The sequence below is a fragment of the Phodopus roborovskii genome, unplaced genomic scaffold (genome assembly GCF_943737965.1).
Source record: "Phodopus roborovskii unplaced genomic scaffold, PHOROB, whole genome shotgun sequence".
In the NCBI taxonomy this organism is placed as follows: Eukaryota; Metazoa; Chordata; class Mammalia; order Rodentia; family Cricetidae; genus Phodopus; species Phodopus roborovskii.
In genome coordinates this window covers 6,507,726-6,522,434 of record NW_026126549.1, presented here as the reverse complement: position 1 = coordinate 6,522,434, position 14,709 = coordinate 6,507,726, and the positions used below count along the sequence as shown (strand labels likewise).

The 14,709-nt window shown below is 44.3% G+C and overlaps 1 protein-coding gene across 2 annotated transcripts in view; it reads left to right on the top strand.

The window, feature by feature from the left end:
- Nucleotides 1–14,709, top strand: part of Mcc (MCC regulator of WNT signaling pathway) — a 339,919-nt gene that overhangs the window by 267,994 nt on the left and 57,216 nt on the right. For both annotated transcript variants that reach the window (XM_051201036.1, XM_051201037.1), the window contains 2 exons: nt 1,894–2,036; nt 12,871–13,034. In XM_051201036.1, coding sequence (XP_051056993.1) covers nt 1,894–2,036; nt 12,871–13,034 — 307 coding nt within the window. The remainder of the gene's footprint in view (nt 1–1,893; nt 2,037–12,870; nt 13,035–14,709) is intronic.

Here is a 14,709-nt window from a genome sequence, read left to right as displayed (position 1 = left end):
CTCACAACCTGGAGACACAATCCTGCTGTGTCCACTCTCAGCACTTTCAGGTTAGAAATGGTTGTGGGTAAGTTTGTCTCCTGGAAGATGGAATCTGCCCGGTTGTTGTTTTCCTATGTTCATCTTATTGCTTCAGTGACTTGAATAGGATCCTTAGTTTGCATTTCATGACATAAAAACCATCCAGGCTCAGGTGACATTACAAAAATGATATCATTCTTCCCACTCACCCCAAAGGGAATATCTCCATCATCATATTTTCCTTCTCATACCCTCTCCTTATTGACTCCTTTATGAAGTTATACCTACTAATCCCTGGAAGTAATTTGGTATAGAGCATGTTTGACAGGGACTATGTGTTCAGAATCTGCCAGGCCAATTTTAAATGCTGACTAAAAAAGGAACTAATGTATCAGCTCACAAACAATTAACCTCTAGATCAGAGGTGACTGATAAAATTGGTGTCCTCATTGTTTCCTGGCCTAAACCTAATTATTGGTGACTTCTGTAGATGTCTAAATAATTAACATTCATAGCTTATTAACCTCTACTTATTTTTACTTTCACTCCCATTCTAATCCATATTTTATAAAGCTGGGGGCTTTGTAACTAACTGTTGGAAGTCTTCCTAGTTTTCCGAGTGGTTTTTATATACCTCTTATACAGCAGAGGTCATTTATGAAGCAGACAAATCCCTTAAGAGAAAATGGCTTTTTTTTGAGAGCACCAAGAACTTTAGAGAGAGATTCACATTTATCTGATATGTAGATTTACCTCCCCAGTTGCCCCTTCTCCACACGACCTACCATTTTGGTCTACTCAAAACCCAGGACTGGAGACTTTGTGCCCTCCATTCCCTCACTGATTGCTGCCAGCTTAAAAATGAGTGTTAGCTGGGGAACTCCCTCTCTTCTAATCTTTTTCTTCATTGATGACCCCTCTCAGACTAAGTAGACACTAGTGAGCTTTCTATGCCCACAATGAAATCCCCTGATGATATAGTCTTTGGGTTCACTTGCAAAATAGATGCTTTCAAGAGAGTTCTTTTCTCTTTTGTCTGTGTGTGGCATGTGTGGCATGGCGTGTATGGTGGTGGTATATGGAGGAGCCGAGGAGGCAGGCACTTTGAGGTGTACATTCTGGTTAGAAGCTTTCCTGCTTGATAATAGCCTAACTCAGAGGTTGGCTAGCCAAGAAGGGCTAGACAAGATAGGGTGAACACATAGGAGGGAAGGAGCTGTGTTTAAGTGTCGCCTTCCATCTGGAAATGCAAGTCAAAAATCAAGGACACAGGGCACTGGATAGAATTTTGCCTTCAGTGTATTCTTCCCACTCTTTTCTTTGGGGGAATCTAAATGCAGTATTTCTTAAATACACCTGTCTGTCCATCCAGTGGTCTAGTGGGAGCTGGACATAGGAGGTTTCTCGGTAGCTCCAACTTATCACCTCCCTATGTCAAGTTGAAGGAAGGGAGTCCCCATTGGGACCCTGCGGATGAGGGTGTGTAATTTGTAGTTCATCATATTCTTCATTGTTTTTGTTCACGTATAACCTCAACATTAGTAGACTTTGTTCTTTATCACCTCATAATTTGAGGGGGATGAAGATTTCTAACCTCTTTAGGATATGTTTGAAGGGAAATGTTTCTCATAGGCTGATGCATAAGTCTTGTTGAGTACATAACTGTGGATGCACAAGGAACATTGAAGTTTCACAGACTACATCATTTTAGCTATGGCCATCTGTATGGCTTGAAAGGAATCCCAGTGCCTGAAACCTGGATAAGAAAACCGTTTTCTTTTGGAATGTCTTTATTTCTTCCTTCCAAAATCTACTTTCCAAGGACTCACTGTACATCCTCTATCAATGGTGGCTGACTCTCTTCTTTTGCAGGGAGGAAGATGAATACTCAGAACTGCGGTCAGAGCTCAGCCAGAGTCAACAAGAGGTCAACGAGGACTCTAGAAGTATGGACCAAGACCAGACCTCTGTGTCCATCCCTGAAAACCAGTCCACTATGGTCACTGCTGACATGGGTGAGTCTTCCCAGGCTTCCTGCCTAACAGGATTTTGGCTTCTGGGTTACAAGAAGAACTTTAGAAACACAAGACAGCCTGAGTTCAAATTTAATTACTCAAGGAATTTGGTGAGTGGATGAAAACACATTTGTTTTAATCCTTTGTTTACTACCTTATTGGCCACAATGAACTAGCATTCTTTGTTGATGAGAGTATGATTCAAATGTGTGTCACTTCATGAAAATTCTAAAAGCAGGAAGTTATATTGAAAGAGTGTTGTGGTGTTCCTAGTTACAGTTCCTTCAGGGTTGTGAGAATGCAAGTAGAAAGGATGGAATGGGTGGCTGAGTTTTGCAGTAGAAGAAGCCTAGAGGGTTTTAGCAACTGGTGTAAGAAGGAAGAATCTAAAATGTCCTCAACACATTGATCCAAATGACTAAGAGAATGATTGTATTGCTTGGTAAGAAATTTGATTGTAAAACAAATTAAGAAATAGTTAATAATTACGTTTATATTCATAGAGAGATAGCCCAGTGGAGATATCTGATACATGGTATTTTAAACTGCAGAACATAGCCTATCATTGGGTTTTGGAATTAGATTTATAAAGTCTTTTAGAAATAAAAGCAACCAGGGAAGCAGTAGAATGATATTGTTGTTTCATGAACTTTGCTTATTGCATGCCAAATAGCATGAAAGTCGGGGTTGGAATGTTGTAAACCAGTGGTTTTCTTTGGAATGCCTGTTGGATTCTTGAGACTGACTGAGGTTTGACTTTGTGAGCTCTGTGATTGAATGGGTTAGAAGAGTAAAATGTTGCATGTCTTTGGAGATAGAGGTGCACAGATAATGAGAGGTGGAGGAAGAGCCAGGAGAAGGATGACTATTGCACAAACGTTTAATTACACATCCATATAAGTGCTATAACATCATGAATCATGGTGCCATGAGAATATCAAAGAAATTTGATTTAGCCTAAGGTTCCAGGAAGTCCTTGATCTAGAAAGTAGTATGTGGACTAAGAGCCAGAGAATCTGAGTCAGTTAAGTGGGTTAAGGAGGAGGTAAGGGTGTTTAGTGAGGATGGGGAATATATTCAGGAAGGTGAAGAGTTGTTGCGATGTGAAGACAAAGGGTGGAGAGTTGGGTAAGAGCCAGGTTATTCAGAGTCATGTAGAACATGTTGGAATCTTTACTTCAAGGAACAAGAAGCTGCTAAAAAGATTTAACAGTGTGAGAGATGATCCCACAGTGGCATGAGATGATCAGTTGCTTTGTACATCATTCAATAGTGTGGAAAGCAAATCCACAGATCGAGTGTGTTGGGGAAACTAATGAAGAAACCATTAGAAAAGTCTAGGCAGGGCAGATTGTGGCTAGGAATTGAATAGTGACCATTGACATGTAGAAAAGGTAAGAATTGAAGATTTGCTTACTACTGTGTCTTAGTTGGGTTTTCTATTGTTGTGAAGAGATACCATGACCATGGCAAGTCTTTGGAAAACATTTAATTGGGTGACATAGTTCAGAGGTTCAGTCCCTTATCATGGTGGTGTGCAGGCATCCATGGTGCTAGAGAAGTATCCAAGTGTCCGACATCTTGATTTGCAGGCAACAGGAAGTAAACTGACTGACTAGGCATGGCTTGAACATAAGAGACCTCAAAGCCCACCTCCACGGTGACACACTTCCTCCAACAAGGCCACACCTCCTAATAGTGCCACTCCCTTTGGGGGGTCATTTTCTTTCAATCCACCATAAACTGGAAGCAGGATGAAAAAAGAGATATGAATGTGAATGTCTCAGATTTTGGTGTGTACAGTGCATGGGTGGTGAGACCATTCATCAAATGTTGGAACATGGTAGGAAGGATCAGGTGATTTACTCTTAGATTTTTAGACGGGTGGAGATCATTAGCCTTTTGTGGGACATGAACTGAAGGTGTCTTAAAATAATCTGGGTTAGAGATACTTAAGGACACAATAGATATTAAGATTAAGAAGTAGAGCAGAGTGTCCAGGATGCAGCAATCTTTTTGGGAGACATCAAGTTGTGATGGACAAAGCAGAAGTTGATGTTCAGGTAGTGAAGTCAGCTGGAGACTGAGCCTTTAGAACCACAGCTGCAAGCAGCACACAGAGGAGTCTGATGCAGGGACACACCTTTCCATTAGTCTCAGAGTAAATGAGCAGCCTCAGAAAATCCCAGAGTGTATGAGCATGAGTGCCTATGCTGACCTTGCTGATGCGGTAATGTTTTGCTACTTATAGAATATTGAAATTATAGATCCTGTTGCCAATTGCCTGACTATCCCACTAAACTCTGTTTGGCAGTTGTGTGGTGTTTCATCCCCTAGTCTAAAACCTGGCTTGTGGCATGTGTTAAAAGATCCTATTGGAATGGATGAATGAAGCTATTGGCCTGTCTGTCAAAGATGCTGGAAGATATTGAGGTCAGGTGAATGTTGGTGTTAAGATCTGATGGGGAAATCAGTGCTCAGCAGTCGTAATGCTGAGAAGGCCACATAAGATGGATTTAGCTTCATCAGTAGTCATTGAGACATGTCCTCTTAAGGGAGACTAGCTTAAGCCTTACAACAGTGTGCACAAGAATGAAGTTACTGCTTCAGGCTTAGTAGTTGCATAAAGTCTGAGGTCTGGGTTCAGGTCTTTGCTTTGTGCCCAGGCTGTATCCCTCAAATACATCTGCACCCAGCGTTCAGACTTGATGTTGTAACACACACTGCCATCTACCACCAGCCAACCCTTAGGCAAAAGTCTCACATGGCTAAGTTCATATCAGCATTGTAATAGTCTAGACTCATCAACCTCTCATTCTGCACTCCAACTATAGCCATAGGCACCCAAACCAATTCAAACAGCCAACAGATCTCTGTCACTGCAGAGGACCAGCCATACACTGACCCCTACATTTGTTTCTTTCAAATTGTATTTTATGAAATTAATAGGTGACCTATAGTCTGAAAAAGTCACATAATTACATTTGGGAAATACAGGCACAAACCTACTTCAGTGGGCTCCTCTCCTGGGGGATGTCTCAAAGTGCCTGATGTGACATGGCATCTGTGGCACCAATTCCCCAGGGCAGGCGCTCACAGCTGTCTGTCTGCAGGATGAGGCATCTCCATTTTCCCTCATCATTCATCCCAAATTCTTTCTTCCATCCTATACTGGCAGAAGCTTTCCTGGCAGTACTGAGCCCTGCAGGGGCATGGCCTCTGCCAATGGCAGCATGCATCTCATGCCTGCCCAGAGGACTCTTTCGTCACCTTACAAACTCCCTGTGTGCTCTCTTCGGTAGTGGGGCAGAGAGGCAGATTCTGCCATCAGATGGCTGCACTCCCACATTCAAACCTCTTAAACCTGGGCTGACATCCAGACTCCTCACCATGGGATCCCATGAAGCCCGGAGCTCAGGCCTCCACACTCCTTGTCTGTTTATTCCTCTCTGTCTCTCAGCCCTGGTCACACTCCCCATCTCTTACAGTCCCCCCAACCTGGCCAGATTCTGCCCTCCAGGGTCTGTGTGAGCTGACTCTTCCCCAGGGAGTGCCCCTTGCTACAACACACTTGAAGCTTTCCCCTTTATTCTGGTTCCCTTATCAAGCCATCACCCCCTTCCTAGCACCCGGCACTGTCTGGAGAAAAGCTGGGGTTGCTTTTATTTCCTTGCCTGTTGCCAGTCGTCCCACATGAGAATACAGACTGCACAGGGCAGGCATTTTGACGACCTTGTATGCCAATCCAGTGACACCCAAGGACACATAAAATATCTGAGTAGCAATGGATGCTATCCATTGTTGCAGGTCTTTGGAGATTTGTGGATAGTTCAGTAGAAGGAGACCCACGGCAGGGTCAGGACCTGTGAGGTGGGGTCCTGGGAGGAAACTTCCCAGAAGCCACAGCTGAATGGTGAAGTTCAGGAGGAGTTGGCTATGGGAGGATTCTCCATTGAGACAACTTACTTATTAAAGTGCAGCACAGAGTAGAGTCAGCGTGTTTGTTGATTGGAACTGGCTGCCTGCCTCTTATTCCTTTGCCATTTTTCCAATTAAATTGCTTCAATAGGGTAAAAAGCTTCCATATATAAACACCATTATAGGAAATCATTAAAAAGCATCCATTTCATTATGGTTGCTATATTTGTGAACCTGCATTAGGAACCCAGAGCTTTCCTCAAGCTGGGTTGTAGATGCACTTTGTCGTAGAGTTTTTTGCTGGTTTACAAAAACAATACACTAAGTCATCTCTTTGCTTCGACAGAATCCCATTTTCTTTTCTTTTTGCAGTCACCACCTGCCGCCCTGGCTGTCCCTTTTGAACAATGGCCCCTGAGCACTGTTCCAGGACCAGGGACTAAACAAGCAACTTTGACTTTAGCTCACTCCAGCCATCAAGTAAAGAAGAAAGTTCCCCCAGCATAGTGCACTTGAAAGCAATTTCTATTTCTCTTTTTCAAACCTTGTCACACAGTTGTTTTGAAAACTAAAGGTGACTAAACAGAACTGAGGTGGGAATCGTCATTTAGAATTTTTCTTTTCTGTGTCTAGTAATGCATTGGAATTTGCAGATGGAATATAGCAGCTTTGGAATATGTGCTTTGATAGGCTCTGTGTCAGGTATTTACATCCACTCCTTGTGATTGGTGCTCAGTGTGGAAGGAGGCTCTGTAGATGGCTCTACTCCTGCATGCTTCTTTGGACAGTTTAGTGACTGCAGTTGCTGTAGCAGCTTCCTGCCATCCTTTGAGGTCTCCATGCTGGGAATTATGGGAGCAGCTGCATAATCACAGGCACCTGGCCCAACTGTGCTGTGTTCGTAACTGAATGAGATTTTGCTGATCTCAGGATGGGAAGATCACTTGCAGGCCAAATCGTGCTGCTGTGGCCTCAGGAAGGAGCACATGTGTGTATGCACACAGGCTCTCAGCATCACACGTGCCAGAGCAGTTTTCTCTCCAGCAGCCTCTTCTACTGGCTTCAGGAACAGAACTATTAACCCTCACTGGAGCCACTCCTGGAAAACAATGACTCCCACCAGATGGGCCTTGTATGACTAGTGAGAGGTGTTCTGGATTAGGAGTTGGAAAACTCTTGAGTTCAAGTGAGAGGTGGGTACATGGCTGGAATTCATCGCTGTTCACACAGGAAAGCCTGCTTGCTGCTGTGATCCATCAGTGGGAATTTCCCTTACTAGGAGTCAGTTTGAGGGGCCAGCCAAGGAGGAATTTACACATAAAACCTGGCTTTTTGGCATGGCGGCAACCATGAAATATTCTGTTGGCTGTAAAAGTCAGATTTTCCGGGCTGTCTGGCTGATGAGGCCTGATGGCTTCTGAAAGAAAAAGAAATGTTTAAAAGTGTCCAGGTGCAGGGACCAGCACAAGGACTCTTCCCAAGGCAGCCTTTACAACCATAAGGCCACTCTGAAGAACCTTGCTTGCTTCCTGGGATGGCTTGACCCTGAAGAGTCAGATAGTCTATAACCTACTTGGAAGCTTTGGGAAGCCATCTCCTAGGATGGCAGTACTAGGCTGGACTGCAATTGTGGTCTGATTAGTTGATGTAACAGGGTTGATTTTTGCCTGCCACATCATCTTCTTTTCAATTATTTTGGGCAATTTAATTTCTCCCGAGATGCTTGCAGCAAGGGTCACCCTGAGTTGCATGTCCAAATGAGGCTTTGAACACTTGCTCTTGTAGAGGAGCCAGGCTCGATTTTCACCCACACATTGGGGTGGCCTACAACCATCTGTAACTCAATTCCCAGGGGAACCCAACACCTCCGAAGGTTCCAGACATGCATTGTGGTACACAGACATATATGCAAAGCAAAACATCCATACACATACAGTTAACATGAAGTTAAACTGTGTATAAATGTTAGCAGGGCTGAGTAACCAAAGTGGCCACCAGAAATCTTTCTCGACTTTTCCTTGTAGTGAATACAGTTGAGAACACAGAAGGCTATCTATCACTCTGCTTCAGTGTGCTGTGTTTCTCTCGCATGCTGCAGGTCAATATGTTTCAGCCTCCTGAAGAGACTTGGCTGTGAATAAAGTAGAATGGAAAGGTACCGATCTTCAGAGTTTACTCAGGACCAGCTCCCACTGTTGCTGGGGTTACAAATTCCCCTTTTATTATAATAAGTCTTCCTTGTTTCCTAAACAGACCACATCTCCTAAGATCGATTTATGTTTTACTTGGTTGAAACTCATGACCTATTTTGCCTTAAAACCAGACTCGGCTCTGAAAGCCTGTTTAGTCTATATTGGAAACATAAACCAGGCCCTCACTAGTATTCCTGCTCCTCCATCCATGGTGGGGAGTATGAGTGCTCTAAGGCAGTATTTTATATTGTTGATGCTTGGTCGTTAGAATGTGTTTATACACACACACATGCACAGGCACGCATGCACGCGCATACACACACACCCTTTGAGCAGGGCCCTGGAGCTGCCATGGGTGATCAGTGCTGAGTAGAAACTCTTTGGACTGTCTTGGCATGGGAGTAGATGTTGGTAATGATTACAAAACAGCCCAGGGACCTGTGGCCATGGCAGAGGGCCTTTAGGCACAGTAGGGGGCTGCAGTTCATCTCTGGACATGCTTTCCATAGTCTTCAGATTTACTTCTTAGAGGTCCAGGGCTTCACCTCTTGCTACCCCAAAGATTTCTCCCCTACACTCTGCAATGCTGGGGTTACCTTGCTGTTCAACTATGCAATTCAGGCGATCAGTTCTTACATAAAACAGTGAAATGTAAAATTGGAGCCATTTTCACACATATGTCACCAAAGCCTTGCTTTTCAGGAGGTAATTGCCCGTGTTTTTATACCAGAGGTTGGGGATATACATGATCTGTGGCAGAGGAGGATTCTAGAAGGAACACGTAGAGCAGTTGGACTATCCCACTATGGAGGGAAGCTTCACAGAGCTGATGTTTGGTGACCCTTATACCTTCATATTTACAACAGCATTTGCTGTTTCACAAAAACAAACTGTCAGATAGAAGAGAAAACACAATATGAAAACAAACCTCAGGCTGGTAAAATATTGCTGAAACAGAGTGAACATACAGCCTCCTTTTCACCGAGAAAAGAGACACAGACGTGAACTGTTGCATAGCAGGAGCAGCTGACTGTCCTCAGGACCCCCAGCCTGCATGTGCCTGTGCTATGGCCCTTTTCCTGTGGCAGGGACACTTGCAGGGCCTTGCCCTACTGCGAAAGGGGGATCTTTGTGGTGGTATCTATATTGAATCCAGACCTTCAAGTATCTGCACTACTTCAACTCTCTTGTTTAGGGTCTGCCATGCCCCCCCCCCCAAACATTTTATTTTGAGAGACTTCAAATCTAACAAAAATGGTCAGATAAGCACCCATGAACTAGATTAACCACCGAGGGATGTATAATCCATGTTTAGATTTCCCCGGCGGTCACGTGAAGGTCTTCTGTGCTTTAATCCAGATCCAGTCAAGGCTCACAGTGTGCCTCATCATTCCCTCTTTTACTCTGGAACAAATTGCTGAGATTTTGTAAACTAATACGATGCCGTCTTGTTCTGGATGGAGGATTGATTGCTTTCTAATTAGAAGTTGGGTTTCTTTTCTGTTTGTTTGTTTGTTTGTTTTTGCAAGAACATATGTGGGTGATGGTATGTCCCCACCATCTTTAAGAAGTCCCCAATGTTAGCTCCATTGTTGGGTATTGATATATTTTTAAGACTATGTTGACTTGTTTCTTGTAAGTCCTCTTATCTTCAGTAGTCACAGACAGTGTAGGCTTAAGGACACATCTGGGGATACTTCCTCCTTTCCTCTCAGACACTTCTCCCTGCCATTCAGACTTGGAAGTCTAGTCTATCATTTTCTGTTGTATGCTTTGTCTGTGGACCAATAGCAACGAAACATCAGCCTGTGGAAGACTATGGATGTGTTTTTGACATTGAACCCATTTATGTGGGCTAGGATTTTCCCAGTGGTCTAAGAATAGCATTTTTTAACACCTTGTTGAAAAAATGAGCTAGTTCTGGTTTATAGTTTCTGCTGTCAATTCTGGATACAAACTTACTCAGTTCTGAGAATGAAGCAAGCCATAGTCACACACTGGGCAAGAAGGCTAGTGGAGTGGATATCATCTTACATACTTGTCAGATCGATAAGCTATATGGCCCTTCACTCAAACAGTGACAAAGCAATCTAAGTCCCTTAATCTGTGGTCCTCAACCTTCCTAATACTTGACTCTTTAATACAGTTCCTCATGTTGTGGTGATCCCCAGTCATAAAATTATTTTTGTTGTTGACTCATAACTGTAACTTTGCTACTCTTATGAATCATAATGTAAATATCTGTTTTCTAATGGTCTTAGGTGACCCCTATGAAAGAGTCAACCATGACCCACAGGTTGAGAGCACCTGGCCTAGATCCTCAGGAAAATAGAACCTGACTGTTGATTCTTCAGTTGCTGTTGCTACTGCAGTCTGTCTAGGAAAGGTTACATTTAGAGAAGACAGCAAAATGTAGGAGAAGCTTGAGACCCCAAGAGAGGAGATCAGCCATGCACACTCAGCCTTGGTGCACTCAGACATACCGGGTCTGAGGGGTCAGCTGCTGACTGCTCCAAAAGCTGCTGTGCCTAGCAACCACACACCAAGTATTCCAAGAATAAATTGTATAAATACAAGATGACATTGTAATGGACTGTGGATGTAACAATGACTCACAACCCACTTTTACATTTAAAGCAAAGAGTGTCCCAGACACTGATTCTTATCAGGTGTGTAGATACATCTTTGTTTGGCCCCTTTAGTCCAAAGAGGGGTCTGCTCTATTTACTCTTCCATGCCCTGTTTCACTGATACAAAAAATTAACTGTGAGGGGGCCAGATGCTTAGAGAGCCCTCCATATGTGTGACACTGGTTGGGAGACACAGTTGTGTCACATTACGATACATACGAAGTCCATGCACCTAAGTTCTTGCAGATCTATAGCCAAACACACATAGCCTGTCTTATGAAACCGGAATGCTTCCTCCCTACTGACGGGAGATAATACACTCAGCCTCTGGCAGCCAGAAAGCTCAAGGCTAAACAGACAAACCATCCCCTGCTCTTCCTTCTGTTTTCCCAGAGCCGAGCCGGGTTGCAGCCATCCTCTTGCGAACTGTGTAGCAGACACATCCAGCACAGCTCACACACCATCAGGTAGACCAGTATGAGTGAAGGGTGGAGTGGCTGAATATAAGCTCCTTTTTGTTTTTTTGTTTTTTTTTTTTTTCAGTCCTACTGAGAAGCACATTCAGATCTGGGAATATGTGCTCACCCAGCTTTGGTTACCAGGGAACCGGGATGTGATTATCAGTGGTGGTTCAGAGACAGGACTGTGCATTGACAGAACCAGCTGCTCCCACACTTGGACCTGTGGCATCAATTGGGTGCTAAGCCCCTGCCTTTGCTGTCCAGGTGAACCTCTGTGGTGTGCATCTCCCTTCCCTTCTCCACTGCCAGCATCTCCTGTTCATAATGAAGAAAAGCCTAAGGCCTATGTAAAGCATCATGGTGCTGACAGCCTTGTTCCTGTGTTGCTGACTGTGCTGTGCTGATTTTTACTCTTTTAAAATTGTTTTTGATGGCCTACTCTGTTCTATTTTGAGATGCAGTGATGAGGAAGATCAAAGTCCCTTCCGTCATTGAAGCATGTGTTTTCAGAAAGGCAAGATAACGAACATACATGTCAGATCAGATAATGATGTTTGCTGCACACAACAGGGCAATGGTGTGGGCAGAGATGGGAGATGGAATCTCCATGCTCTAGAGAGCAGGATCTTGGTGGGGAAGCTGTGTGGTAAGTGGAAAGGAGTGAGGTAGAAGAACATCTGGGAAAGATCAGAATTTGATTGACATCTTCTAGTGATGGAGAAAGCCCTGTAGTAGAAAAGAGCAAAGGGTGTATGTGTGTGTGTGTGTGTGTGTGTGTGTGTGTATTAAGAGAGCAGAAGGCCAAACTAGAGATTTCTACCAGCCTGCACATTAGAACCATCTGAGGAATTGAAAACATCTCCAGTATCTAGGCCCCACCCCCCAGAGATTGTGATTTATTTGGTCCAGGGTGGGGCCCTGGCATTGGCGTTTTATAAATGCTCCCCCAAGGAATTCCATGGTACAGCCTGGGCTGAGGATGTGAGTCTCGGATATGTAGAGTTTTAAACGATTATGGTAAGGGATGTGATCTTAGTTTAGTGGTAAGGGGTAGAGCAAGCCATTGGAAGGTTTGACCTAGGTAGTTACCATAGTTTCCTTTTAAGAGAGTCTCACTCTAACTACAGTGTGGGCAGCAGAGTTATTAGGATGACAAAATTGAGAAGTGATGGTGGTTTGGTGCAAAATGTGTCAGCAGAGTAAGAAATGGTGATTATTGCAGTGACAAGATGGATTGGATTTAGGATGTGACACAGAAGGACATTTAGGTTGCCTCAGAGTTGCCCCAAGTAATTATTGTATGTGTCGGTTAGAGTAAAAGCTTCCTGCTGGATCACTCTCTAGGTTGGGAAACTAATAGATGTGGACAGCCAAATGAAGTCGGTTAAAAGGTCCTGAGAAATCTATTTCCCCAGTGCTGAGCAGTTTCGCAAAGCACTTCAAAGCTTAGTACCAAAAGCAGTTGTCTTGTTGGTGCCCTGACCAACACAGACAGGTGATCACAAGGGCAAATTGAGAGGATACCCGAGTCTTGCATGCAGGACACGGGCTACCCGGGCTTGCACGGGGAGATTATAGTATCCACACAGTACTGGCTACAATAATTGAAGGCTATGTCCTCATCCCCTCTCAGATAACTGCAGTGACCTGAACTCTGAGCTACAGAGGGTGCTGACGGGGCTGGAGAGTGTCGTCTGTGGCAGGAAGAAAAGCAGCTGTAACCTCTCTGTGGCCGAGGTGGACCGGCACATCGAGCAGCTCACCACAGCCAGCGAGCACTGTGACTTGGCCATCAAGGTGGGCCTCCCTCCCCCTCTGCTTGGCTTTCTGAGGTTAGGGGAGGGGATGGGCAGACTCCTTTCTTGACATTAGATTCCTTGAATACCTATTGACCACTGAAAGCCAAACATTAACTACAGCAGGAATCCTATAAATATTTGTTGTGCTAAATTACTTTGGGGGGTGGTGGCATATCAACAATGATGAGCATTGGCATTGCTCTAAAAAGGATGGCTTACTTGGAAACCATTGTAATAGTAGCATCAAACTACACCTTTTTGGTGTGGTCCACCATAGTTTTTGTTGTTTGTTTGGTTTGTTTTTTGTTTTTTGTTGTTGTTGTTTTGAGACCAGGTCTCATTATGTAGCCCTAGGTGACCTGGAACGGCAGGCCAAGGGCTAGATTAGAGCTATGTAACACTATGGCCAGCCACCATAATATTCTTAAGTTGCAAGTTGATCTTAGAGGTTCTCTTACAGATTTAAGGTTTCCAGAACTCACATTTGTGAGCATCACAGTCTGTGCTGTCAGAGAAGGGAGGGATAAGGGTCTGGCTGAGTCACCTTGTAACCAGCCTGTGTATTTGGGTCTTGAGCACGCCTTTCCTATGTTTTCCTCTTGCTTCTGAGAAAAGACTGAATGAGAGGAATTCACGGCATGTGCACAGCCTTGCCTCTTCCCAAATAATGGGAATGTCAGGCCCTGGCTGATCCCAGGCCTCAGGTGTCTTTTATATTACTTCATTATGGCTTAGTGACCTAGGCCTCACAACCCACACTTCCAAGTCTTACAGGAACTTGTGTAGAGGGACAGTCCAGTCCCAAGTTCCTGTCAGGAAGAATTCTGGATTTCCCAAGAGGGTGGTAGTGCCTGCAGATGAGTCATGAAGAGTGTTTCCAGTGTAGCTGCTTTTCTTTCCATTTTTCTTCATCTCAGTCACGGATGGATGGGTGGTGGGATTTGGCCTGACAAGAAGCAGTCACTCGCTGGTATTTCCCCCCCCACACACTCTGGACTCCCCCGAGTCCCATATTTGATTGCATTGCTGACTTGGGGACTAGCTCTGGCCTCAGCATTGGGGGTGGGCAAGGATTTCTGGTAACTAGTTATGAAGAAAGCAGAGCCCCACAGACTGTCTTGGATTTGAAAGGAAGGATACAGCATCACATGGGGACAGAGGCGACAAGATTTGGGTGCCTGTCTTCCTCCGGGCACTGGTGTGAGTGACCCTGCTGCTATGTCTTTAGTGTTGGGGACCTTCTGTTTCTCATCACTGTATGAGATCTGTGCTCAGCAATTCCCCTTCCATTTAAAAACCATCTGGACCACCTCCTTCTAACGGACAATATGGATGAATAGTTCTCCGAGCAAGCAGAGAGCGGTCTTCCTAATTGTACATGTTTCCCTGATCCTTTAATCCTGCATTTAAAATGAAAAATTTAAAAGAACTTTCCAAATACTATTAAGATTTTCTTCTACTTGGTTCATGTCCATCTCATTAGCTAATGGCTCCCTGCTGTCTGAGGGCCCTCCTCTGAGGGAGGGCCCTCTCTTTTGTGTGTCACCGAAGCTGTATTTTTGTCTTTGCCATCTCGGGACTGAAGCTCATTCACACCATCTGAATTCTCATGTGACACCAAGAGTGGGAAATGGTGATGTGACCTGCTCACGGAAGGCCTGTAATGTAGGAAA